The sequence below is a fragment of the Agelaius tricolor genome, unplaced genomic scaffold (assembly GCF_023055355.1).
Source record: "Agelaius tricolor isolate 1412-34295 unplaced genomic scaffold, bAgeTri1.0.p SCAF_8, whole genome shotgun sequence".
NCBI lineage: Eukaryota > Metazoa > Chordata > Aves > Passeriformes > Icteridae > Agelaius > Agelaius tricolor.
In genome coordinates this window covers 19,432,499-19,458,941 of record NW_027269268.1, presented here as the reverse complement: position 1 = coordinate 19,458,941, position 26,443 = coordinate 19,432,499, and the positions used below count along the sequence as shown (strand labels likewise).

The 26,443-nt window shown below is 38.3% G+C and overlaps 1 protein-coding gene across 1 annotated transcript in view; it reads left to right on the top strand.

The window, feature by feature from the left end:
- BANK1 (B cell scaffold protein with ankyrin repeats 1) overlaps positions 1-26,443 on the top strand; it is a 135,038-nt gene that overhangs the window by 12,563 nt on the left and 96,032 nt on the right. Inside the window, exons 2-4 of the mRNA XM_071431846.1 lie at positions 6,787-7,185; positions 14,730-14,795; positions 25,978-26,126. Of these exons, the coding sequence (XP_071287947.1) occupies positions 6,787-7,185; positions 14,730-14,795; positions 25,978-26,126 (614 nt within the window). The remainder of the gene's footprint in view (positions 1-6,786; positions 7,186-14,729; positions 14,796-25,977; positions 26,127-26,443) is intronic.

The window sequence follows — 26,443 nt, the reverse complement described above, 5'->3', positions numbered from 1 at the left end:
TAAGGACTTGATCCATGGCAATCATAAAAGAGTAGCATATTACTCCAGCTCTTTGTGTGGTATATTTCTTTTCATTATTTGTTCATGTATAAATCATTTTTGAATTACCTGATTGTTTTGTGCTAAAATCTACTGAAGGTGCAATTTGCTCTCCAAGAAGTGACTGTAATGAGAGGAGATTTTACCTCTTTGCAATTGTGATAGAGGCGCAGGTCTACCTTGAAATAGAGAAATTGTTTCTGTCCTCTATATCCCATGTTTGTGTTCAGCCTTGTTCATTAGAAGCAAGAGCCTGTGTCCATCAGTAGATATTCAGCTGAAAGGATCCATAGGACAGATCAGAGAGAAAGGCCTAAACCAGGAAATAAGGCCATATTGCTTGATGAGAAACAGCTTTTTGGGCATAACATTAACTTTGTCATGTTTGATAGTCAGGAATGTTTCTGGTCTACCTGTGCCAGGTTGGTGCTGTGGAAGAACGCCCCAGGAATTTTTTTGGTTCTGTTTTCCCGTTGTTACCATAGGGAAGATCAATGGTTTTCTTTACAGGGAAAACCAACTAGGTCAAGGGTAAACTGATGCCATTTGTACAAACATTTTTTCTCTCTGTAGAACCTAATTTTGCCCACTCCAGGCCTTGCTGAGCTTAGTAAGAAGAAGGATGAAGTCATGAGGCTTGATTTCATACAGATAGAGCAAGTATTTGTTTTCACATACAAATTAGCAATTACCAACAGAAGGTACATAAGGATGAAAATGTTCTTGTTACATGCTAGTTAAATAGGCATTTGAGGATAGAAGTGCAGCCACTGCTGGCTGATACAGTGAGAGCAGGAATGTCCTTTGTTTTAGGATAATTGCTTTAATTGAAACAGGTGTACCGCAGCACTGCAGCAATTTTGCTACTTTGTGATCTCACTCTAAAGTTTACAAGTGGCTCTTATAATTTTCATTTCCTTTACTGGAACACCTCAGAGAAGCAATATGAACTGCTTTGAAAACGTTTTCCATTATCTGCAAGTAGTTCTAAAGTGCTTTCTGCTGTCCTTCCTGCAATGAATGCTTTTTGGCTTCCTTCAGGGGATTTGCCTTGCAGAATTCCAGAAACCAAGGGCTGGAGTTGCATTTTGAGACACACTTACTGGATGTGTGTGAGGTGTGCTGACTGGGAAAATCAATGCCTTCTGGATGAGTGAGGGGCAGTTTGTTATGCTAAGGCCACTCATTAGTGCTGAATTAAATGTTCCCATTCTATTTCCAAATGTTAGATTGCAGGAGTTGTTTGAAGTGCTAGTGAAACTTTTTCCAGTTTTTATCATACCGCTGTTAGTGATCGGAAAGCAGTGTGAAGAGATGAATGGTTGAATCTTTGTCAAAAGATTGCAAAGGGGCCGAGACTAAAAATCTTTAGATTCTAAAGTCTAATTTGACCTAGTATGTATGCTTGTCATTCTCATCCCACAGCCCAGATAGAAATGAATCTTCTTGAGATTAGAAGAAAAGTTTTGAAAATCTCTGAGCAAAGAGGGGAGTCTGGGTTATTTTATGCTTCCTGATATTTCTCATGCACCATTTTTTTTTCGTTGTGTCATGACCCTCATGACTATATCCATAGTTTCATCCTACAGGGTGAAGTAGGTGAGTGCAGTCAACTTGTAACGTCTTGAAAAGCTCTTTCCTGGCACTGCTTGCCTGGAAAAAAAAATACTGCTTCTTTTTGTGTGAGTTCTTATCATGAAAAGATATTCACGATAATCCTTGAGAGTGTAGTCTGCTATTCACTAAAGAATTAAAGATGCAATGGACGTCATTCCATATCACTTATGTTGCCCAGATTTTTCATCAATATATTATGAGAAAGTGAGCAAGAGCTTCAGTGTCTTTCCACTTCTCCTTTGAGATATTTAACTGCTGTACTTATTTTAACAAATTTTTGCTGATGGATAGTAGTTCATTGCATACTGACAGAGTTCATACGTTTCTTTCCTTTTAAGGCTGATATTTTTAAAAAATCAAGCAACTTTCCATTCCCCAAGTGAGGACATCTGTGACAGGAAGAAATAAAAGGGACAAACTTTATGCTTTGTCTAGCAGTTGATCCTGTCCTTTCTCAACATAAGGGTGGAGAACAACTTGAGAGGGTGTTTTCTTCACACAGGTATCAAAGGCTGATGGGATTGAGGTGAGGACTGTAAACAGACTTGCATTACGTTTTTGTTGGAGCTGACTGTGGCAGGCTTGATATGTGGTTATAGGGGGGTTCATGGGCAGCTGAGTGAACAGCTGGGAATTCCATTGTTCAGTTCCAGTACCCTAACTGGAAAAGGCTCTGGACAACCCTGAGAAATATGGTGATCCATCTTTCCATTAAAACTTGGATAAAAGCCAATGTTCAAACCTGACTTTTTTTCATCAAAATGTCTTAAGGTAGTGGGACTGTAGAGCCAATTTTTATATCCTATCCTAATTGTAGTCAGCCTTATTTAAATCAAACAAAGTCTGTTAGTGCTGAATTATGGAAACAACTGTAGTAAAATTCAGGTCAAAGATATCTAGAAGTAAAGCATTTCACCTACAAACCTTTACAAACTCCTACAAACCTAAAAGGCCTTTAAAAAGTTAGGGAATGAATTGACACCTGTGCAGTGTCATTCTCAAAGATGAGCATTAGCAAGTGCTTCTTGATTATTTCTAAACACACAGAAATGATCTTTTACAGACTGCAAGGTTCATAAACTGAGATATCTGTTAAAGAGCAGCTACTGGACCCCAATTTTCCATTAGTTTCTTTTGCCTTCCTGGTGCGTTTGGCGCACTGCGGAGTCCTTGAGGTTTCCTTTAACTCTCTAATATATTTGTGCTTTTTTCACTCTACTATATCATATAATTCTTGCCAAAAAAGACATGTTCTTTTGCCCTATATACCCAAGTTCTTGATTCCTTCTTGGTCACAGAAGTCTCACAGTATCTAGCAGGTTTTCTCAAAGAGCTCTTCAGATGACATGAGATGTGCTTTCTTGGGCAACCATGCACCACTAACTAGAGAAGAGTTTTGCTTGTCAGAAGAACCCCTTTCAGGTTATGGATGACCGCAGAAATTCTTGTTTCTGCAACTGTTTCTTGTTGCTGGACTAATAATGAATTTTATTTCTACTTTTGAGTCAGTTTCCAAGTAGGAGCAGATGAAGCACAGCTTAATTTTGTCAGGATATGATAGTTTCTATTACATTAACTTTGAAGGGAACAAAATTATTCTCGACTTATATTGTATTTCAAGTGCAGTAAATTCAAAGAATTATTCATTAAGAGATGAAAATAATGAAGGGGTAAAAAACTCTGGCTGAAAAGTTGAGCATTGGTACTGTATATTCAGTACTGGGGAGTGTTGCAGTAAAGCTAAACTTGATTGGTTTTTTGTTTCAGGTAAAAATAATACTGTTCTAAAGGCAGAGTTTTGGTGGGCTTTAATTTTCAAGTAAGGTGCCTGCATATGCATCTGAGTAGAATCTATGAAGGCAAAAACACTATCAGAGGAAAAAGTTACTAGTACATAGAGTGGATTTTTGGTAGGGCACATCATAGCTATTTGTAGGGTCAACTTTAACTCCACATTTCAATTCAGGCAAGCATTTCAAAATATAATATTTCACCTTTTAATACAATTTGGGGCAAGTAAGATGCAAGCCTTACATTCCTGCTTAATAATGAAGTTAACCCTTAATACGGAAGGGATCTCCATGTTGAAAAAAAATTGCAAGCTTATAATTCAAACCATACCCACGTTTGGTTTCCCAGAGGTAACTTAATAGCACTTGCTGCTTGCTTCAATAAACATTGCACCAAACTGCAGTATGAAAAACCTTGCTCAACAGCATGGCTCTACCCTCTGTATATAGATAGAAAAGACAAATGAAATAGGGGGAGCATATTGCATTAGAGCTTTATGAGAGGTGTGCTGCAGCGCCTTTATTCCGTCAAGTGTGGTGTTAGATATATTTCACTCTCCCTTTCTTATACAAATAAAGCTTTCTTTCTCATATATAAAGATCAATATAATTGAGAAGAAGTGCAGTTGAGCCTTCAATAAACATCATAAAACCCCTTTCTCATTCCTGCTTAACCAAGATCAAAGCTGCAGACTGGTGCAGATATTCCATATGGAAGTGGAATTAGTTTGTCTTCTTTTATCCTTTTAATGCATGTTTCTCACTTTTATCTTTAGAATTTTTTTAGTACCTTTTTCAAGCCTTGTACTTTCCATTTGCACAGGGGTGAATGAATGTGAATGAAATTCATTGTTTATGAGCTCATGTGCATACCCAAGGTTATTTTTTTTTCTTCTCATGCACTGTATGAAGGATCTCCTACCTTGTATGCAGTTCTGGTTTTCTCAGTATTTTGAGAAGGCAGGTGGATTCACAAAAGCACAGAACAAAAATAGGAAGAGTTCTACAATGTCCCAATTGTAGGGGGAAGAGTATTAATCCCAGTTGACAAATTGCAATGAAGGCAAGGCTGAGTTACTTCATGGGAATCTGAAGACCTTAGGGGATGGATTTCTGAGAGCAGAAGAACAGATGCTCCTTTAGGATTGCAGAAATATGAAATTATATTATGGTTGGAAGTTAGAACCAAGTAAATTCAAACAAAGTTTAAAGAATGAATTCTTAAATTTTCCTTATGGTGTAAGTACTGTCTTTATATGCATATTTTTAAAGAACTGCTACAATGTTTTAGTTAATAGGGACTGTAAATAGAAGGTACTTGCTTGTTTCATTTTCTGTGATATGAAACTGTGTGGTCAGACTGAAAGAGCTTTACAGCACTGTTAATACAGTTTCTTCTTTTGAAAGTGTGCAGCAATTCATAGCTTTTTGTTTCTACTTTGTGCATGTTTGTCTGAGTATTACGGAAGATTAGATGAGATTCTGAAAACAACATTGTGGCAAGTAATTTTTTTTTCATCCCAGCATCATAAACCAAACTATTTTTCTCTGAGTTAAATGAGAAATACACTGTTTCTTTTCCTTACTATTAATATTCAGCATTTCATCAGAAATAGGTATTTTTCAGATTGTTTTTACCATGGGAAATAAAGTATTCATCTCTCCAAATACATTTTAACAAATATTACCCTGTTTTAATGTACTGGTAAGAGCTGGTTAACTTGAAATATCATCACCTGCTACAATGTTGAGCATGACCCTTTATGATTTCCTGTGACAGAAAACTTTGTGAAAGGGTGAGCTTTCACAAATCTTAAAAAGATGGCAACAGTCCTTCAAGGAGTTTGTAGACGTACAGTGAACCCAAGAGACTAAATGATAGAGTCCCTTCTCTACAAGTTTCAATCAGCTTTTGCTGAGTAAGCTTTGTTTCAAGTATCTCCAGAGGAAAGAATGGGTGGAAAAAATGTAGAAATAATAATAGAAATAATTTATTCTAAAAGAAAGGGAAGACAAATAATTTAAGCATTAATCCTGGACTGGAGATACTCGTTCAGTTTATCCTTTTATAAGTGGGCTTCTGTGGGATCCTTGACAAGTTTTTTATTCTCCTTAGTACATCTGTACTGCTCTTCCAACAGTGCATCCCACATCCTTTGTGTGCCCCAGAAACATTTTAACTCTGTGTACACTCTGTTTCCATATATCCTGATCCTCACAGTGCAGCAGCTAGGCACTCAAAGGAGCTGTGGTGCACTGCAGGCAAGTGTCAGTCAGGCTGCCTGACCCTGACCAGCAGGCAGACACTGTGAAGCACAGTGAAGGCAAACAGCAGAAACTGTATCTATTCCTCAGCCTCACATTGTTACTCCATGGGGCTGTGATTGTCAACTACGCTGGGGCTATTAAGCTACCCTGGCTTCATGTATACTATTATTGTGTTACTCATCAAATCACAGTTTTTGATTATTTCACATGACCATCAAATGACTGAGGCTGGATGGGACATCTGGGAGCTCTCCTGTACACCTAGAGCCAGGACCATATCCAGGCACCTTTTGAGTAGCTCCAAGGAGACAGATTGCACACCCTCTGCAGGCAGCCTGTGCCAGTTCTCACACGAAAAAAAGGCATTTCCTGATGCTCAGAGCAGCCTCCTGTGTTTCAGCTTGTGCCTGTTGCCTCTGTCTCAAACTGTCACCTTAGTAACTCTACGGAAGAGTATTAGTTACCATGTTTTACATCTTAAAGGGAAAGAACTGAAAAAATACAGTTCTAGATTTATTTTTGTCAGGTCTCAAGTAATTTTCTTAGAATAAGGACAGTAAAGAAAGATCATGAGTTTCTATCCTGGCACCATGCTGACAAAATATCCTAAACATACCGATGAATTTTCTAATGAAGTTGGATCATGTTCATGTGTTCAAATACATGTTCTTTACTTCTGTCATTAAAAGCTAAGTGTTCCATTTTTAATACTACTGCCTATTTGTCAAGGCTTTAGGAGGGAGAAGAATATGTGAATGTGCTCTGCTTCCTACACTGCAGTTTCAGTACTTATTCTGAAATATTAGTTATTCTAAACATAATATCCTGAGTTATTTTTCCAGTATTTCTGTGGGCAATCTTTCTGCCTTGGTCTTAGAAATAAGGAGATGTTCTCTTTTCAAGGTGATGAGCTGATTTCTGCTAAAGATAATTTCTTGAGCCCCTTAAGGTTTTATTGGGGGGGGGGGGGGGGGGGGTGAGATGGGGACGATGACAATCCATCTGTCTTCTGATGTTTATAATGTATTTAAAACACATTTGAAAATATTTTTTAATGTTTTCTTCTCTTTAGAAAATACAAAGGATATCCTCGTGATATATGAACAAGAAGCAGAAGAGTGGGCTCTGTATTTAAAATCTCTTTTTGGACTCATAGTGAACAAAGAAGGAATCTTACTCTACAATCTAGAAAATTCATCTTTCAAGCCCCAAGAGCTACTCTGTTTACTGTCTTATAAATGTAAACTCCTGATACTGTCATGTGGACTTCTTAACTGCCTGAATCAAAAGAGAAGTTATTTTCTGGAACAAGTTCTAAAACCTCCGGATAATGTGGTAATTCTGCTTTGTGGAGTGGAGAATTCAGAGATTCTTTACGAGATACTGACCTTAGCTGGTGGCAGCAAAGAGATTTCTACTGATCAGAAACCTGAGGAGTACATTTCTGTTGTTAAAGAAATTGTTCAACCAGGTAATATACTACTGTTTGTTTGTAATACTTAGGTCTCTTACCTCCTCTCAGCTCTTGCTATTTAGCAAAGATTTTGTCTACCAAGCAGAATGTTGTGCTTCTTTTTTGCATGCAAGGTGCCATTTTATTGGCATGGGAGCTTGTGTTGGGGAAAGACGTCCTGCAGCTCAGGTTTTTTACTCAGAGCTTAACCTAGTTCTGCATGTCCATGAACAACCAATAATATTCTTTTGAGCACTGGGGTAGAGAGACCCCAGCTGAATGAGTGACCTAGCTGGATGTCCCTGCTGCCTTGTGCTTAAGTAGGTAAGCTTAAGTATGCTATAGGGCTTTAAAACTGCCCCAAATGTCTACACATGGTCTGCCTGTATGAGGTGAGTGTTTTCAAAAGTACATTTTAGACTCCTTCTCCCCAACCATCTTCAGTATTGAATAACCTTTTCCTCAGTACATATCTCAGACTTGACAATTTGGGCTCATTTGGTTGTCTGTTTTGGTTTCAGAAGGCAATATTTGCAATTTCTGTCTGTGTCCAATATGTAGCTTCAGACTGAAGCTTCTTGGCCATTTTTTAATGGGATGAAAACTGTGGGTCTATACTCTGTGTATGTATATGTATATATAGGAAGTAACTGTGCTTAGATACTATCAGTTGACACATGCACAGGAAATTGCAAACCTTTCTGCAGCAATAAACCGTTTCCTAGAAGACACGAGAGAGTTCTTTGGTTAGGTCAATGCATTCACAAGAATACTTATTACCTGTGCCCTTGGGACTTAAGTGTAATGCCAGATGTTTAGTAGGTGTTCAGATGATCACTTTGACAGTGACCAAAATCAGCAATTGCAGAGATTAGGAGAAAGCTGAATTAATGAATAGTTGTTGAAGGCCTCAGTCTCAGTGTGTACCTCTTTACTGGGGATGCATGGACTGTGGCTGGGATCAGACCCAGTGGGATCAGTGGACTGAGCTAGATCCAGGACTGGAAGTGGTGGTGATGCCTGGTGCTTCAGAGCTAAGCCCTCCTCCACACTCCTAGCTTAGAACTGCTCTGGCCCTGTTTTTTTTGTGCACTGGTGTACCCTTGCCGTGAGCCAGGCCAGCTTAGAACAGTGCTTGATAGGAGACCTCTGCTCTGTTGCACAGTGAAAGTGTTCCAAGTGAGAGATTTGCTTTCATCTGAGTGTTGATTTAAGCTCTGAGGAAAGAAGATGCCCATGTTGTGTCATTATTTACCTTTGCCTAAAGATAATGGTGTCTGTATATAGGATACTCTTTTGTAGAATCCTGTTAAGCTCTTAGCCTTTGTGATACCTGTGACAGGGCTTTTGACAGACTGCACATCTGGGAAAGATTTTTCCCTTTTATTTAAAATTATTTGCTAAGGGGTTGTTGAGTATATAGAAGGATTATTTTTCCCTTGGAGCACTCTTTTTTTTTGCCTTTCATTGGGACCAGAAACACAAGATTTCCCATTTCTCTTCCTATGTCATTGTCTTCAATCCCTTTTGTTTTCAGTGCTCATCCCTAGACCCTTATATTCTTGACCCTTTTAGAGATAGTAATGAAAACACTTTTGTGTATATTCTTTGTGGTCTTTAGATCCTTTTTTTCCCACTGTTCATTACTCTTAACTTATTCTCCCAAGCATTTGTAGCTTCTTGTCTCCTCAGTATTGACAAGAGCTGTTGCTCTAAAAGTGACATTGAGCCTGAAAACTCAATACTGTGCTTTAATTATAATGGCCATACCACATGCCTTCCACTGCAACAAAATCCTGTTAATCCCTTAGGACAGTGGGCCATCATGATCCTAGGACTAATGGGTGCCAGGGTTGAGGAGTGGCCTCTAGGCAGTTAGAACAGCTGAAGGTGGATGTTAAATCAGGTTGTTATCTCACAGTTTAACACTCTCCTGGAGAACGTTAACAATGGCATAGCATAGGTGCTAGTAGTCACCAGCCTTCCACTACAGATTTCCATACTCAGGAAAGCTCATGGGCAAGGTAAGTTCTTAGTGTCTCTTCTCTCCTAGGTACTATTCTCTTTGCACTATCCCTACAGCCTGAGATGGAAGAAGTGCAAAATAAGTCTCATTTTATATGCCCCCACAATTATTTCACCTGCCAGATGGTGCTGGTTTCATCTTCTTGGAGCAGACAGGGCTTTGTCTGTTACAACTTCCTTCTGGCTCTAAAGTAGTATATGTGCCAAATACATTAGGCAAAAATCAAAACTAATTAAAATGTTGAGTAAAACTAAATGGAACAGAAGATGCAGGGGATTTTGTACTCAGCAAAGAGCTTGTTTGTAATGTGGTTCAAACATAAAATCTGAATGATTTGTCATTCCTGTTTGAACGTCTTCTTGGAAGAGTAAAGGGAGAGCTAAGATATGGAGGAGTGACCTTTCTGACATATATTTCCAGGATGCTGACAGACTTTATTATATTCATCTTCTGCATGAAGAGGATCACAAATATTTTTATTGTTGTCAAAAGATTCTATTTGCAGGATTTGTTACTAAAATATTTTGCTGTTTGAAAATGCCAAATTCAGATTCTGAGTTGGTTTTGAATTTTGTAGGTCCAGTGGCTATTGCCATAAAAAAGATAACCCCCAGAGAGGGAGGAGAACACTCAGAAGTTTTATTTTTCTATATTAACATCTAAGATGGTCCAGTGAGACTCTAGAATTGACTGTTCTTTATCAGCTTTTCCCAATATTGTTGAAAGTAGAATTAGGAAATATATTTTGCTTGTGTCTGTCTTTTCCTTCTCATGTGTCTTTCTGCTACTTGTCCTTGGTCTGCTGAGTTGTGTACCCTTTTTTAGATTAAATTGACATATTTTCAATGTATTGATTCAGTGCCCTGGTGTATTAAACGTAGCTGGGGTTTTTCTGTTTAATCCTGAAAGACTTCAAATTCAGGCAAGCATGTGTTTATCTAAAGGATCTATAGATAGATATTTACTTCTGTAGGTAGTTAACTTAAATCCTTAAATGTCCTCAATTTCTCCTGAAGTTGTCCTCAATATTAATGATGCAAAAAGAGAACAGGTCTTATCTAAAGCAACTAATTTTCTGTGACACTGTTTCCAAAATGCATTGACACTTTTATTAAACTTTTGGTGGGGCTTCTTGGTACAGCTTAGGAGCCATAAGTATCCATTAGTCTGCTTGTGGTTTTATTAGGTTTCATTTTTTAAAGCTCCACAAAAGCAACTCTTGTCATTTCCACTTCCAGATTTTTCCCCAAGCAGTGATATCCCTTTTTTCTTTTAATGCCAAAATATGGACAAGAATTTTACTTCTACAAAAAAATTTGATAGTTGTGAACAGCACATCAAATCTATATGTATCCATTCATTAGCTGCTATTTTATTAAAAAGTGAGAGGTACATAAAGTAATATAACCCAACTAGAAAATGGTACCCAGAGTCTTTCACAGCCCAGGAAAGATTCTCAGAACAAATTTGGAACTTTTACCTGAGATGGCAATATGCCATTAATTTCTGATTGTTTACCTAAAAGATATTCCATGTATCTGCAAGCAATTTTAATGACCAAGAAGAGTAATGTTAAGAAAACTACTTTTGCAACTAGTAGTATGGTATAAATGTGGACAAATGGGATACTAGCATAGGGGGCTTTTCTCTAATAAGTAAATGCGGGAAAAACAGGCTGGGGGTTAAAATAGGGCTTAACTCATGCAGGTGTTCAGACCACTTCAGATACTGAGGGCCTAATTTCCATTGTGCAGACCACAGAAAAGAGAAAGAAATAATTATATTTTTATCATAACTTTTATGGTATCTGTTTCCTGTTTCATTTCTAGTGCAGTGGCATTAATTTTATTGTGATTTGACGTAACGTTGAATACTGAAGTAATGTTTCACATTTTGACTCCACTGCTTTGCTTGTTCTCCTGTAAAATCCTCTTCACATTGGTACTCAAATACAAGTAATGAATGCCAATGGGTTTTCTTAGGCTATGAGCAAGATTTGTGCTGATGACCTAAACCCCTGATTTAAGTAGGAACTTTACCGTTGGCTTCAATCGGAAAGTGCTTCACCTAAATTTTGACGCTGACTTGGAGTCTATGAGAAAATTAAAAGTGGTTAAGCTAAAAAAGCCCAAAGTTGAAGAAGAGAATGACTAGAATTTTTGGTCTTGTTTGTTTGTGAATACTAAATACTCTGTGTGTATGTGACCTAAGTCTTGGTTGTGAAGATTTCTCTCCTAAACATGCAAGACTGAGCAAATAGAGAAAAGTAGGTGGGTGGTTCTGGCCTTGTTCACTGCCAGGAGAGGTTTCAATAAATGAGACCACATGGTTGTGCTTCTATTTACTCCTTCCCCAATGTATTTACATTTAGACAGTGCATACCACTGTTGGGGTTTTAAGGTAGTGATGTCATCTGCTTATTTTAGACCACCTCAAATGCCAATTACATTTTTTTAATTAAAATGAAAATAGTCTGTGTGACTGTATCATAACCACAAGAGCAGAAGGGACATTTTGTTAGTTGGTGTGTGCTGCAGTATAACTCTCATTTCCATTTTGCCCTGACAATAGTCTTTGAACTGCTCTGCAGGGACTGCTAAGATTACCAGAGTATTACATCTTCCTGAGATGCTTTGCTTTTCCATTCCACTCAGGAGGCATGCCAGTGCAGTGATGGGGGTTGGTAGTGACTGCCAACAAAAAAACTGGTTTGTGTCACCAACTTCCTTCGTCTGACATGAGATCCTGGCTATTTCAAAGCAGAAGAGAACCTGAAGTGATTGTCTGGAGGTGGCAACCCTGGATAAGATGTTGAGACTGTCATCCCCTGTCACTTAAACTGTTTGACTTCTTTCCTATTTCTTCTCTTTTTTCTGCAAAATTCTGAGAAGACTTTACTTGTTAGGGTTTGTTTGTTAGGGTTCTTAGCAGCTCATGTTGTAATCTATGTAGCTAGTCATGGTACCCTTGGATTCTGAAGTATGTGTCATGTATGTGATGGTTTTTCCTCTTATTTTTGCCAATAATTGGATGAAAAGTTATGACACCCAGAAAAGTGAGTGCACTGACATCTTAAAGTTTTTAGCATGTCTTTTTAGATTTTTTTTAACATTTTTTAGCAGCATTTAGGACACACTCATTAAAATTTAACTTAATAATAGAAGTCAGATGACTAGAACATAAGCATTATTGCAACAGCATGTACTAAACATACTGCAATTTTACTTGTTTGTTTAGTTTATAATTTTTTTAAAAAACTAAATTAATGACTTTATCATTTTTAGTCTGCTCTTTCAAGGTTTGAAATGGACATCAACCAAATTTGTATCGTTTATGGCCCAGTCATCAGTCAGTATTTAATTACAGTTGTGAGACTGTTTCTCAAGCTGACAAATAATTTAAGACTCCCTACAAGTATGTTTGCAGGTAATGCTGTAAAATGGCTGTGCGAATCTGTAGTCTTATATGTCCTTCATGTAATGTATTATTTAGTCTGACTGAGTCTTGCACTGTGCTTACCAGTCACAATTGCTGAAAAGTTATCATTGGAAGGCATCTGGAGAAGACCTCTGTAAAGGTACCCCTTGTATATTTTTTGGCACACAACTGTTGTTATAGCAAAATTGGTACTTGTAATTTCACCATAATGTTACTTCTGTTAGATTAGTGCCATCTTCTTGGAAATGGGATAAAATAAGGGGTGTTTTGCTGTCCAAACTAAAATTGTCACTTATCCCTGAAAAAAATGCAGTATGACACCTATTTAAGTTTATAGTAGAAAAACAGAATCAGATTTTACTCTTGGTAGGGTGTCTGTGCACTTACTTAAAAGGCTTTGAGTCCAGAATTTGGTCCTGAAAAATGTTAATACAGTAGCTTATGGGGCACAGCCTGAGAGAGTTGGGCCTTGAGAAGAGACAACTGAGAAGGGACCTCCTTGATGTTTATCAGTACCTGAAGGGAGAGTGCCAAGGGGGATGGAGGCAGGCTTAGTGATGCCAAGCAATAGGATGAGAAAGAATGAACAGAAACTGATGTTCCACCTAAATGTGAGAAAGAACAACTTCTCTGCATGGGTGACTGAACACTGGAACAGATTGCCAGAGAGGTTGTGGAGTCTCCCTCACTGGAGATGTTCAAGACCAATTCTTTGCCATGTGTTTCAGGATGACCCTGCTTGAGCAGGGAGGTTTGGACCAGATGAGCCACGATGGTCCCTTCCAACCAGACCCATTCAGTGATTCTGTGTTGGATGCTGTTTGACCTCTTTTGTCATGGCACTGAGTGCACCCTTAGCACATTTGCTGCTGACACCAAGTTGTGTGGTGCAGTTGACACGCTGGAGGGAAGGGATGCCATTTGGAGGGACCTTGACAGGACCTTGAAGTAAGTCCATGCAAACCTTGGAAAGGCCAGCAAGGCCAAGTGCAAGGTCCTGCATGTGTCATGGCAATCCCAAGCACAAATACAGTCTGGGTGGAAAATGGATTGAACGCGGTCCTGAGGACTTATAGGTGTTGGTTGATGAGATCAATATGTGCACTCACAGCCCAGAAAGCCAACTGCATCCTGGGCTGTATCCAAAGCAGCATGGGCAGCAGGGTGGGGGAAAGGATTCTGCCCCTCTGCTCTGGTGAGACTCCACCTGCAGAGCTGCATCAGCTCTGGAATGAGCAACATATGAGCAATGTGGACCTGCTTGAGCAAGTCCAGAGGAGGCCATGAAGATGCTCAGAGTACTGGAGCACCTCTCCTGCAGACAGACTAGGAGAGCTGGGGCTGTTCAGCCCAATGCATAGAAGGTTCTGGGGATAGGATGAGGGGGGACAGCTTTGAACTGGAGGAGGGTAGGCTTAAGCTTGATGTTAGGAAGTTCCTTACAATGAGAATGGTGAGGCACTGGAATGGATTGCTCAGAGAACCTGTGGATGCCCCATCCCTGGATGTGTTTGAGGCCAGATTGGATGAGGTTTGTGCAGTCTGGTCCATGGGAAGGTGTTGCTGCCCATAGCTAAGGAGTTGGAGCTAAATGTTCTTCCGGGTCCTTTCCAACCCAAACCACTCTGTGATTGTGGTACTGTCTGTAACCAGATCTATTGTATTATGAAACAGAGCACTGTCTTGTCTTCAAAACTTGTCTTCCAAATGTCTGTATCCATTTAATGCACATGATTCTATTTTTATCTTATACCCAACTCCTCTCGCATTGTTTCCTATATTAACTTCTAGGGAAATGTCTTCCTCAAGAACACTTTTCTCACCAGCTCTGGTAAATTGAAAAAAAAAAAAATCAGTCAAAGGGATATTTACTGAAAAAGGATAAATACAGATCTCTCTAGAAAAAGAAATCTTAGAACAAATCCAAGGGCTAGTTCCTCTGTTCCTCTGTACTAGCCCTTGGGTTTGTTCTAAGATTTCTTTTTCTATCTGCAGACTAATAGCTTTATCTTATATTTAAAATACATATAGATTTTAATCTTAAAAAAAAAAATTGGAAATCAGTGTAATATCTTCTTTCTTTCTTCTTTTTTCCTAGATAAACCATGGGATGAAAATCCTGGAGATTCTGTGTCTTACATCTATGAAGCAGTTCTTGCAGATGGTGAGTTGAATTCTCCATGCCTTTCAGAGCATAAAGCCAGTACTTTTCAGAAAATTAAATTTGTTCTCTTACATCTTGTTAGACATGAAAGGCAATAACCATCCCTACCACAGCATACAGTTGTGTAAAGGAACGTGCCTTGTTCTCAGACATCCACCCCCACATCAATACCCACACAATCTTGTAAGGTGTGAAAAGGGGAGGAGATACAACAGGGTTGGGTTTTTTTACTGTGATTTCAGTGTAGAAAAAAAAGACATGGAGAGCTTTCCTTTTTCCCAGCATGAGGAGTTTTGCTTGTAAGAAAGAGTTGATTTAAAATTTAATTTATGTCAGTCCTACTCACATCACATTTGCATCATTCACCAGGGGCTGGGAGAAGATCTGCATCCCAGCTTCAGCCCCTGTTGACATTTGCCATTTTGGTTTATTTGTAGCTGTGAAAGTTTATAAAGAGTTTTAGTAGGAATTACAGATTAATAAAAGCAAGTTAAGATTTTGCCAAAGAGCTATATAGCATGTTTCCTGTCCTCAGTTCTTACTTGGAGAATTTTATTTCTGGGTTGACACTGATGCAAAGTAATTGGCTTAATAGCACCAGCATGCTTACCAATGCAAAGGGACAAGTAAGTTATTCTAGAATTCCTGGCATAGCAGTTCTGTGCTGCTGGACTCTGAGGTTAGTGGCTCTCTTTCCTATTCAACCCCCTTCCATATTCTGATAAGAGTCTCTTTGTGAGTATCTTGGCATCTTGGGTGTATTGGTGTGATCTCAAGCAGAAAGCTGCTGTAAAGCTGTGCTAGTTTATCCCTTGAGACCTATTGTCTAGGTTTCTATGGATGTCTCTTTTGGCCCTGGGTTGAATGTGCCATGAGTTAGTGCACTGAAGTGTCTTGGTATGAAGAAGGCTTTCTGGCTCATCATCCAAGCATGAAATATGTTGACCCCACCATTTCTCTCATTCATCACTGTTACGTGCAAAAAATGAGACAGTAAAATAGGGAATGGTTAGAGGAAACAGAGTCCCAAGAAAAGAAAGGACTGAGGAGATAGTCCTCTGAGCTACTTCTGTTTTCTTATGGCTGCTTGAAGAGCAGCTTTAAGTCCAAGTTTACTGTCAATTGAATGGTTGATAGTGAAATAAAGTGATTTGGGCACTTTCCAGAAAAGAAAGTCTGCATTAAAAGCAAAAGTTTCACTTGAAATCTTTGCAGAAGTTCCCTGAACAGTGGATCTCAGTCAGCTTTTGGCAGTCATCCTGAAAGCAGTGATTGTCTGCAGCCTTTGCTGGTTAATGATGTCTAGTTATTGCTAAGAGGACCAAAGGGATGATCCATTGTTGTGATGAGTGAAGGAGCCAGTTAGAAACGAGGGATTCCCAGTAATAGCATCCTGTATATGAGGTTATGGCTGACTCCCAGGCAAGTATAAGAAAATGCATGGCAACATTCCTTCTGTAGGGATGCAACAGGGAACAGTTACCTGATACCACTGCAGAGCTTTGGAGGGAAAAGTAGCCCAAGAAGTGGAATGATTGGAATTTCTGGGATTAAGTACATCAGTCAAAGCCAAGAAAGATAAGATGGCAACTGCAAATTAGCCAGTATTTGTGCCCTCCAGAATGTAGGGTAAACAGACAGGGTTTGACTTCGGAAGAAATGTAAAAAAAGTGTTTCCAGGGACTGTCTCTTCTCTATGCTTCTGCCTAATAAGAAAGTGTATGCAGTGCTAAATTGAATGAAACACACAGAACAGAAGTGTGAGGAGAAATTATAAGCTAAGAAAGGGTTTTTGCCAGAACCCTATAAATTCCCAAAAGAATGGTGCTTTAAGTAAGGTCTGAAGTGGATAGTGGCTTGCTGAAAGCTGACGTTTGTTTGTTTTGTAGATACAAGCATCATACAAAAGAAAGGATAACCTGAAAGAAGGTGGAATTTTAGCTTGAACTGGAATGAAAGTTGAACAGAAGTATAAATCTAAATGAGGAATCTAAAGCAACAGGGGTGGAAAGAACAGTGAGTAGATGACAGGACATATCAAAAACAAGATCACTAAAAAAATACTCCTATATTCATTAAAACAAAAACAGGGAATGAGCAAGGCGCTAACAATCAATAAGAAGTGATTGACTAAAGTGAATTGTGCAAGGCCTTGAGGAAAAAGGTCAGACAGTACATTGGAAAATGGAAAAACAATATGATCATTGAAATCCTTTGGGGAAATATGAGCTACAAGCAGATGTGAAAACAATTGATTCGCTGCTGAGTGAGGGAAAAGATCCAGTTGTAGAATACTAATGACCATAATATGAATATATGAGGACTCAGTCCTGTAGGTGATAACAGAATAAATCAGCTCTTCAGCCACTCACAAATATTTTTATGTGTTTTCTTTATTTTTGGTTTCTGTGTAAGAAAAGAGCACTTGTTATAATTACTACAGAGCCATATTTTGAGACTATCCCTTGTCGTTCCTCAGGAAATTTTCTGTTCCCCAAAGAATCATTATTTATAATTTGTACTAAGGTAGAAAAATGAAGCAATTGTACTAGGATCTGGGTATACCACCTTGTCACCACAATATAAAATATGAATGCATTATTGTGGAACTACAAAATAGAGCTCAACTCGGATTTAGATAGCCATTATGTGATGCTCAGCTTCTGAAAAGGCTCCTCCCCTTCTGTGAAACAGCTTTGCCTTAACATTTACCACTAAAGCTTTTATCCTAGCACTGATTAACTGAAGCAATTAGGGATGGGCAAGTGGAGCACAAAAGGTAATTTTAAAGGGTGATAGCTGTCTGCCTATTAAGTTTAACAGCAGACATGTTTTGGTCCTGCTCAGAGGTCTCATCAAGGTAAGATGTATGTGCATACATTTGTATCTGTATCCTTTACCAAACTAAGCTGACAACAGGCCAGCATTTTTTAACAAAACAAATGGCATCCCCTCTGCAGATAAAAAGTTCTAAGAGTACCTCTGCTATGCTATTCTTCTCCTATAATGCTATCTAAAATCCTATTTTAATAAAATGTGTCTGTTCTGTTGGATTAAAGGACATTCTTAAAAAATTAAGACCTCAGATTACCTTCCAATTCATAACTCTAACAACAGGGAAATAATCAGGAGTTAGAAAACAAGTATGGTTTTCAGATGTCTAAAAATATCACTCTTGTGTCTCCAGGAAAGTGGTGTACCTTTTAGCCCACTTTAAGGGTCAATAGCTATTTCAAACTAAAGATGAGAGTAAATTTCAAAGCAGCCTGTCCTCAGTGAGTCAGTCCTGCTGACAACTCTTTTTTTTTTTTTTCCTTCTTTAATACCAAACATGTCTGAAGTGAGTCTTTCTGCTGACAGCAGCTGTGGCAGCATGGCACAGGAGACATGTGGTCTCTTAGACAAATCCCATGTAATTTAGAGCTGTACAGATCAAGAAAAGCATCATAAATTTAATCCAGACATTGATAAGAGCCCTGTGCAGGTATTGAAGCTCTGCTGTCATTCTGAGACTAAGACACCCTCTTTGGTAAATTAGCTGCTGCAGTCCAAGCTAGCTTCTGTTACCAGATTGATTTAAGGGATGCTGTAACATGGAGTATATTGTTTTGTGTCAGTATACATTCTGATATTATTAATGACATGTCTGAGCAGGGTGAAGGCTGAGAATGCCTTCTACCAGTGCCTCTCCCTCCAGCCTCTCCCACTGCAGTTGTGAAAGGACTTGAGTTATGTTAAACTTCATGATTTTCCATCCATGTTCTTTTTTGATGATTTTAAAGAATAGTCTTCATAAAGAGAGTAGCTTCAAACATGGGCAAAATAAAGTATGACTACTCAGGCCTTGAGAGTGATACCTGTAAAAACTTAAACCCCTTTTCAGCTTGAATGTTGTGCCACCCTGAAGTATGTTTTGATTCTCCAACCCTCCTCTTTGTGTCCTTTTATATGTGTGTATTTCTAAAGGTAGCAGTGTGCCATTCTTGTGTCCAAGCACAGAGTGCAGTTTTGGCCAGGCCAGTTATGGAGGAATTGAATTGGAGTTTTGAGGTAAAGGAGGCACTTGGCAGCTGCAGCTGGCCCCTTTGCAATAATAAGTAATTTGTAGGAGGATTTTATCAGATTAACAAGTTTTGGAGGTTTTACAACCCTGGATGCCTCTGCTATCAGTCCTTTTGTCTTCAGTGTTACTTTAAGTCAGTAGCAGGAGGATAGCCTGTCTCAGTTGCAGCAGCACATCTCATTTTGGGCAATGTTTAGTGCTGTATAATCCTTCACTGAAGCAGAGGTGAGAAGAGTGTGTGCTGATAGCACAGAGAAATGGAACAAAACCACCCAAGTGTTCTTACTGTGGTAGAACTCCAGTAGCTCTGAAGTGGATGGAAGGACTCTATAATAAAATAAATTAGGCTTCAATAACTGAACTTCTGGTGCACACAGAGGGGCAGACTTCAGTTTACTTCTCCGTGGAGAAGTATGCAGACTCCAGAAACTGGAAATAACAGGCTTGGGCTCCATCAACAGCTCTGTGCAGCACCCAAATGACCTCAGGCAGGTAGTTGTTATTTCCAAACTAATCAGTATGCCTAATAGAAACTTTTTGGGACAGTCTTGCTATGTGTCAAACTCATCAGAGTAGTCATGTTCCCTAGTGCTGCTGGTGAAGCTGAAAGTCATGGATTTCATTGCAGAAAAAAATAATAGAATGACTTGATATGCAGTAAAAGATAAAATCAGTCCCAAGGAGCATCTAAATATATCCATCCTAGCTAAAGCACTGACAAAATCAAACATGTCTTCCAAATCACAGACCAGTTAGAACCAGGTCATTGTTATAACTTTAGATTGCTTCTGAATACACAGTCGCAATCATATGAAAGTATATATGAAAAGAAATGCCTACATTTTCATGCAAGTTATTTCTTAAAGATTATTGATAAACTCATGCTAAATTGCCTTTTGCAGTTTGGGGAATTTGAAGGCAGAATCTTTTGGTTTTACTATCAGATCCCAAAAGACTAAACATAATAAGTCTTTCATATTCTGTTTAGATGCATTCATGATGACTCCATTAGGCTACAGTTATATCAGAGTGATAAATTGTTGTGCACAAAAACATACCTGATGATAAAATACTAGATGAACATGTAAGTCCACAGCAAATCAGTCTTTGCCTGCATGTGTATCGTAACTCAGAAAATAATAGATGTGGGGTTTTTCAGGGATTGCTGTTATGGGAGAGAAATAGATGTTAATGAAAACTACAGCACCATTGGTTGCTAAGATGATGTAAACGCCAACTTTATATATAATATTCAGAAAAGGAAAAACTCTTCTTGATAGCTTTTAAAGAAGCTGTCAGTTTGATATTTATTTGCAAGAAAAGTTGTACACCATAGATACAGTAATAGAAATATTTTGGAGATGTGGGCAAAATAGGCAAACTTACAGAAAGCTACTGTTTTTGACAGAAGAACTCAACCATGCAGGAGAAACTGGGGCTGAGAATGCTTTTGAGAAAAACAAAAATAACTGTCAGTATATTTGCAAAAGATAGTACTCTCAACATAGGAGCATTATTTAAAGTTTGTTCACTAATAAATATGTTAATCATGGTTTGGAATTTATTCATCATGGAAAACAAATGAAAGAAATTTAGAATGAAGTCAGACATTTTTGTGTTTGAGTGTGTATTAATAATTTTCTGTGATTTTTGGAAATCTTTTCATTCCTAAGCCTTCTCTCACCATTGTAAAAGAAAACTTCAGCAGAGCAGAAAAGGGGACTTGCTTTGAAATAATATCTTAGAGAGTGCTTGTGGTAAAAATGAGTAAATCCCACATTTATGCAAGGAACACAGAACCACTGAAAGAAGCCCAGTGTGGTGTATGTTTTCTGCCTCCCTGTTTCTCACAGCCTTTCTCGGGTAATTTATAGAGCAATTTGTGCAGTTAGAGACTCCCTTTCAATCCCACTCTGCTGCATTTTCTGCTGAGCTCATACAGCATTTGCAGATACTCAGACTTTAACAAGATTATCTTTCATAAATGTCTATGATAAACTTGTGGTGAATTGCAAGAACATGATGTGCCTGTCTTTTTTTCCTGTTTTTTTTCCCCACATTTCAGATGGTTACTTCATTTTTTTTCTGTATGGTTCTTCTTTAAATTTTTTTTTCAGTATGGCTCTTCTTTAATCCATATTTCTGCTGGGCACTCACAGAACCATTTGACTTCAGGCTTCTGAATTGCAGGGAAGTCACTTATACATGGGAACCTTTTCAGTTATACCTCACAGAACCCAGAGGCACCACCTCTGCCTTTACCTCATGTTGTGCTGGAGAGTGCACCTACCATACTACACAGGATGTCTCCTGCACTTAAAGCATCTGCTGTAATCCTCTTTTTTTTAAGTCTTTGACACTGGAACACCCTGACTTTTCTTTCAGGTGGCAAGGTGGCCACAAGTGCTAGATGAACTTCCCATTCCTTGTCATCTGTCTAACTTGATTTACTCATCTTTCTCATTCTCTTGTACAATGTGTGATCTAGGGCTAATTGAGGACCTCTTTTGCATTGCAGTTTCAAGTTCTTCAGCTGGCATTGCTTTAGCAAAACGTGATGAAGAGCTAAAATTTGTAAAGCTAGCAGGCATTTTGCTTTTGTGAAACTAACCTAATTTTGTCGGAGAGATTCATTTCATGGGTAGCCTTAGAAAATACATAAATCTTTCATAAGTTTGTTTTCTGCTATTTTTAATGCCCTAAATCTGTCACATACATTGTTGACTCAAAACATGTAGCAACTACTCAGAGAACACTTCTAATTCTCATGTAGGCTGCAGTAAGGATAACTAAAGAATGTATTTGAAATGTTAGAATTTGGGGGTGAGGGAGAAGGTAGATGATGTGGTAGGAGAGTTGCTTAGAAGCTGTGGTGAAGCATAAGTTGTTGAATACACCGGAGACTTGAGATGCATTATGAGAATTTCTCAGTTTATGTATGTAAGGGAATAAAATTTCAAAGTCATTCATGAATCTAGTTCAAAATGTTCAATTGAAAGTAATAATGTGTTTCAAACGGTCTTATGTAAAAGATACCAAGTTGATGTATTGAAGTTACATGAATTGGGAAAGAACACTGAAGTGAAATTGAAATCATCCGTGCTGTCCCTAATTAAGTTACAGTAAATGTGTGTTATATTTTAGTATTTAAAATTAATGTAAGATCAGTCCTTTCAATGGGGCCATCAGCAGCAGATATTTCTCAAAAGTAAGCAAACAAAAGTAATCTGATTAAAATTAAGCATTACCCTCTATAATTGATAATTCCCAGTAGTTCTGCCCTCTTTACTCAAGGGAAGATTGTAATCAATTTTTCCTTTCTTTTTAGCTTTTGGCTCCTAGTGTTGTCTGTGCATCATTTGATATAGTTAATAATTTCTTATATTTTGATCCTACAAGAAAGGGTCGGTTTTATTTATCAATTATTTTAATTGTTACTGCTACATTTTAGAACCTCACTAATAGGTCACCATTATATAAAACATTGAAAGAACGCATTTACCAAGCAACAAATACCCTTTAACAAATCCTCTCTCTTACATAGTCCAGCATAATATTGATGTTCCTTTTATTTTTAAGATCATCTTCACCCTCAGTTATAAATTCTGAATTTTTCTGAAAGCCTCAGGAATTAGTGGAGCTCCTTAGCCATTGTTTTCAGGTTAAAAACAAGAGTGTAATGAGGAAAAATAATGAAGATGTCCAAAATTTAAGTGTTAAAAAACTTGAACATCTGGCAACACCTTCTGCCTACATAAAACAAATACTGTCTATCATTGCTCCATTTGTCTTACTACAGTCTCATTATTGTTGTATTAATACCTTTATGAGCTACTTTGTTTCAGTTAATGCCAACAAGCCAAGGCTTGCTTAATCTCTGGTCTATTGCTTCTCCAGCGTTGACAAATAACTTTTCATGTGGTTGTTTCATGTTCCACATTTTGGGACAGATTGTGTGCAACTGCTTGTAGGAATTTGAGGGCTGGAGATGGTGGCTCCAAACTTTGGTGCCTGTATTGCAGTGATAATATAGATCCTTGTGGTTCTTGGACTGTTGTTCATGGTTCATTGATTGTAAGGTAGACCTCAGATGTAGTGAAGGAGGTCTTGCTTGATGGTTTTTAGCCAATAAGTTGATAGCCACTTTCAAGTCAGCAGGGGAATCCTAATCCTCTTAAATATCCAAGTCTTTGATGTAAGAGCCACATTTATTAGTTGTCTATTGTTGGGATAGCTGTGCTATTACAGTAGTGACTGGGTTGAAGTTCTGATATTGCATTTAGATGTCACTAGGCATAATAAAAATATTAAAATGCAATCATTAACAGGAGAAAGAATGTTATCCTAATTTAAACCAACTTATTAGCAATAGGATTAATGTTCTCAGTAGATGAATTATTGGCATTGAAAGGTGAAAGTGACTGCTATCATCTTTGATAAGTAGAGTGCAGACTGTAGAAATAAAATTGTCATGAACTTTACATAGATTAGAATGCATCTATGTGATCCTTGAAGAACAATCACTGACAGATGGCTGACATCTGAGAATCTGGTGCCTTCTAGACTTGTTATTCATTCCTTTCATTTTGTCAATCTGATAGAGGAATGTTTCTTGTCTCTATGAGACTCCTTTGCCTAAAATGGCAGAAAAAATTCAGAAGCAGCATGTACCTCATATGAGTTACCTTCTGAAGTGGATTCTGTGTATGTAAGATTTAGAAGTAACTTAAAATGTGAATACATTCTGAAAATATGTGCTGTGGGCATACATAACCACAGGATCATAATCAAAGGAAGGTTTGGGTTGGACAGAACCTTAAAGACCATCTAGTTCCAATCCTATGGCCATAAACATTGACACCTTTTACCAGACCAGGTTGCTCAAAGCCCATCCAACCTGGCCTTGAACACTGCCTGGTATGGGGCATCCACAACTGCTCTGGGCAACCTGTGCTGGTGTCTCACCACTCTCACTGTAAGGCATTTCTTCCTAATACATCTACTCTAAGCCCACCCTCTTTGAGTTTGAAGCTATTCCCCCTTGTCCTCTCCCTACATGCCATTGTAAAAAGTCCCTCTCCATGTTTTTTGTAGGCCCTGTTTAGGTACTGTAAGGCTGCTGCAAAATATCATAACTGTTTTCCTCAGCAAGAGTTCAGGGCTTCATTTTTCTACAGGGCAGTGCTAAATAAAGTCTAGTTTTCACAGTGATAATCAGAGAAATTATTGCACTTGTATTCTGAGCTGGATTAGTTAAACTTCATTGAACTGTGTGTGGGTTCTCATTCAGAAACAGAATAGCCTTTGTTTAGTGTAGCCTGTTTAATTTTTCAAGTAAATTAAAGCAAATGGAATTAATGCTACTTTAGTAAAGTACATCTACATGTAGGTTCAGTGTCATTTTAACAATTTATGCTGAATTCACAGCTTTAATTCAGAATTATTTTGCCTCAAAGGCATGAGAATATAAGCAGGAGTAGGATGGGCAGTTTTTACTAGCTAGTGATGGTCATTGAACCTGCTTAACTTAGATAAGATATTGAAGGAAACTTCAGCTTCTTTAAAGGAACTATAGACATTTGACTTCCCTCTTTCCCTCCCTCCTTCTTTCAACAATTAAAGCATATCCCTAGATAAAAAAACATTCTACAATAGGATGCCATGGCATAGCTGCATGTAGCAGACACATTTATTAAGAGGTGCTTTGTTAAATCTATGCCTTAAGGAAGGCAAGACTGGTAGGGCAAGGAAACATTCCGCATCAGATGAACTGGTGGATATGGGGGAAGTAAAGGCAAGTGAGAATTGAGAAAGTTAACTGTAGATTGCCAGTACTGTCACTGTCTGGAAAGGTTTCTGTGCCACTTAGGAGCACTGTATGGTTTGTGTACCTCAGTCACTTTCAAAGAAATGCAAAATGGCTGTGGTACTTCTTTGAGCAAAGCCAAGTTGCTACTGTTCTGCATTCTGCCCATCACTAATTTATTTTAATATTCTGTATCCATTTAAGAGGAAAATACGTACCTCAAAAGTTCTTTGTACCCTTGAATGTAACTGAGTGTGAGTCTTTCATAATTAACAGTAATACAAGACAGTGTGGATGTCTCTCAGGATATTGTCTCACCAACCAGTCTAGATTTTTTAAATCTGGACCGCATGAAATGATATCAATAACCTAATGAGATATCTGCAGTATACTGACTAATCCTCTGTGATGAAGAGCTGCTGCAGTCCTTTGAGATGGGTAGCAGGAGTGTTTCACACAGGGTAATAGAGTGTCTGGAAAGGAGGAGTAATGATACAGCTGAGACATAGTAGGTAAAGGATACCTTTGCTAAAACCCAGGCTTAGTCAGAGCTCTGCAGATGTGGTTAGTTGGCAGTTCTTTTTCATGATTAAAATTCTGCAATGTGGTGAAGGATTCACTATGTTCACTAAAGTCTCTTGGGCCTTTTCTGGTACAGCCGAACAGAAAAGAAACTGATTGTAAGCTACCTTTATAACTGGCATAGCATTTCCAAACACAGATTATCCTATTTAAAAAATATATGGCTTCCACCCATCATTTTTCTATTAAGGCAGGCAAAGGCCAAGGATTCTCTGCCAAAGAAATCTGTGCCTACTGTCATAGTACCATGTTGCAGGTATCACTGCCCTCATGTAAATGATTCCTCTAGACAAGTGGATTGATGTTGTAAACATATATCATATGCTTATTTACATATAAAGAAAGGAAGAGTGGTAAAAATCCTGTTTTATTCTAGTGTATGAGCATTCTGAGATGACAGAACTGGGTGATCTCCTGACTTTGCTGTTCACAACTATTTGTAAATAGACTGTCAGTCTAAAGGCCATGTCCCTTTTTGGGAAGACAAAGCATATGTGCAGAGCCTGTTCATGTAAATTAAGGCTTCAGGATCAAAACTTTAGAGGCAAGCTCTTTATCAAAGGAGGGCATCTCATTACATTTACATTAAGGGAATTTTGCCAGGCTTTCATGTGCAGTCCTTAATGTCACTCCAAGTCCCATATGAGTAATACATTGGAAACCAAATCATTGCCATGTGTTGTTGGTTTAGGATTATTAACAATGTTCTTGTTTCACATTATTCATTTCAGATCACCAGACTATCTCTGATATTAACTTGTCAGATGTCAGGGGAGCCTCAGAAGAAACAGACCTCACTTTTAAAACAGAGGTACTTTCTGAAAGATTAGAAAGTGATGAGCAGTCAATATTGGTGCTTCCAAGAAGAATATCATGTGAGGTAAGGCTTCTGGATGCTAAAATCTTTGGGTTAACAGTCACTGTTCTTCCCCTTCTCCTGCTGCAATCTCATTCATACTGTATATGCTGTTTTTCCAAAATTGTCAAGGGACCAAATGAGAGTGCACCTAGACTGCAGTGGGATTTATTTTGCCTTTGTGTTGCATCCATGCTGCAGTCAAAAGATTTGGAAGTAAAGTCATTTGGAGACAGCTCTATTAGAGTTATTTTGCAGCTTGAGTTGAAATATCACTGTCATGTGGGCCTTATACTTCAGAGGGAGCAAATAATCAGGCACTTCTTGAGAGATGTGGCATT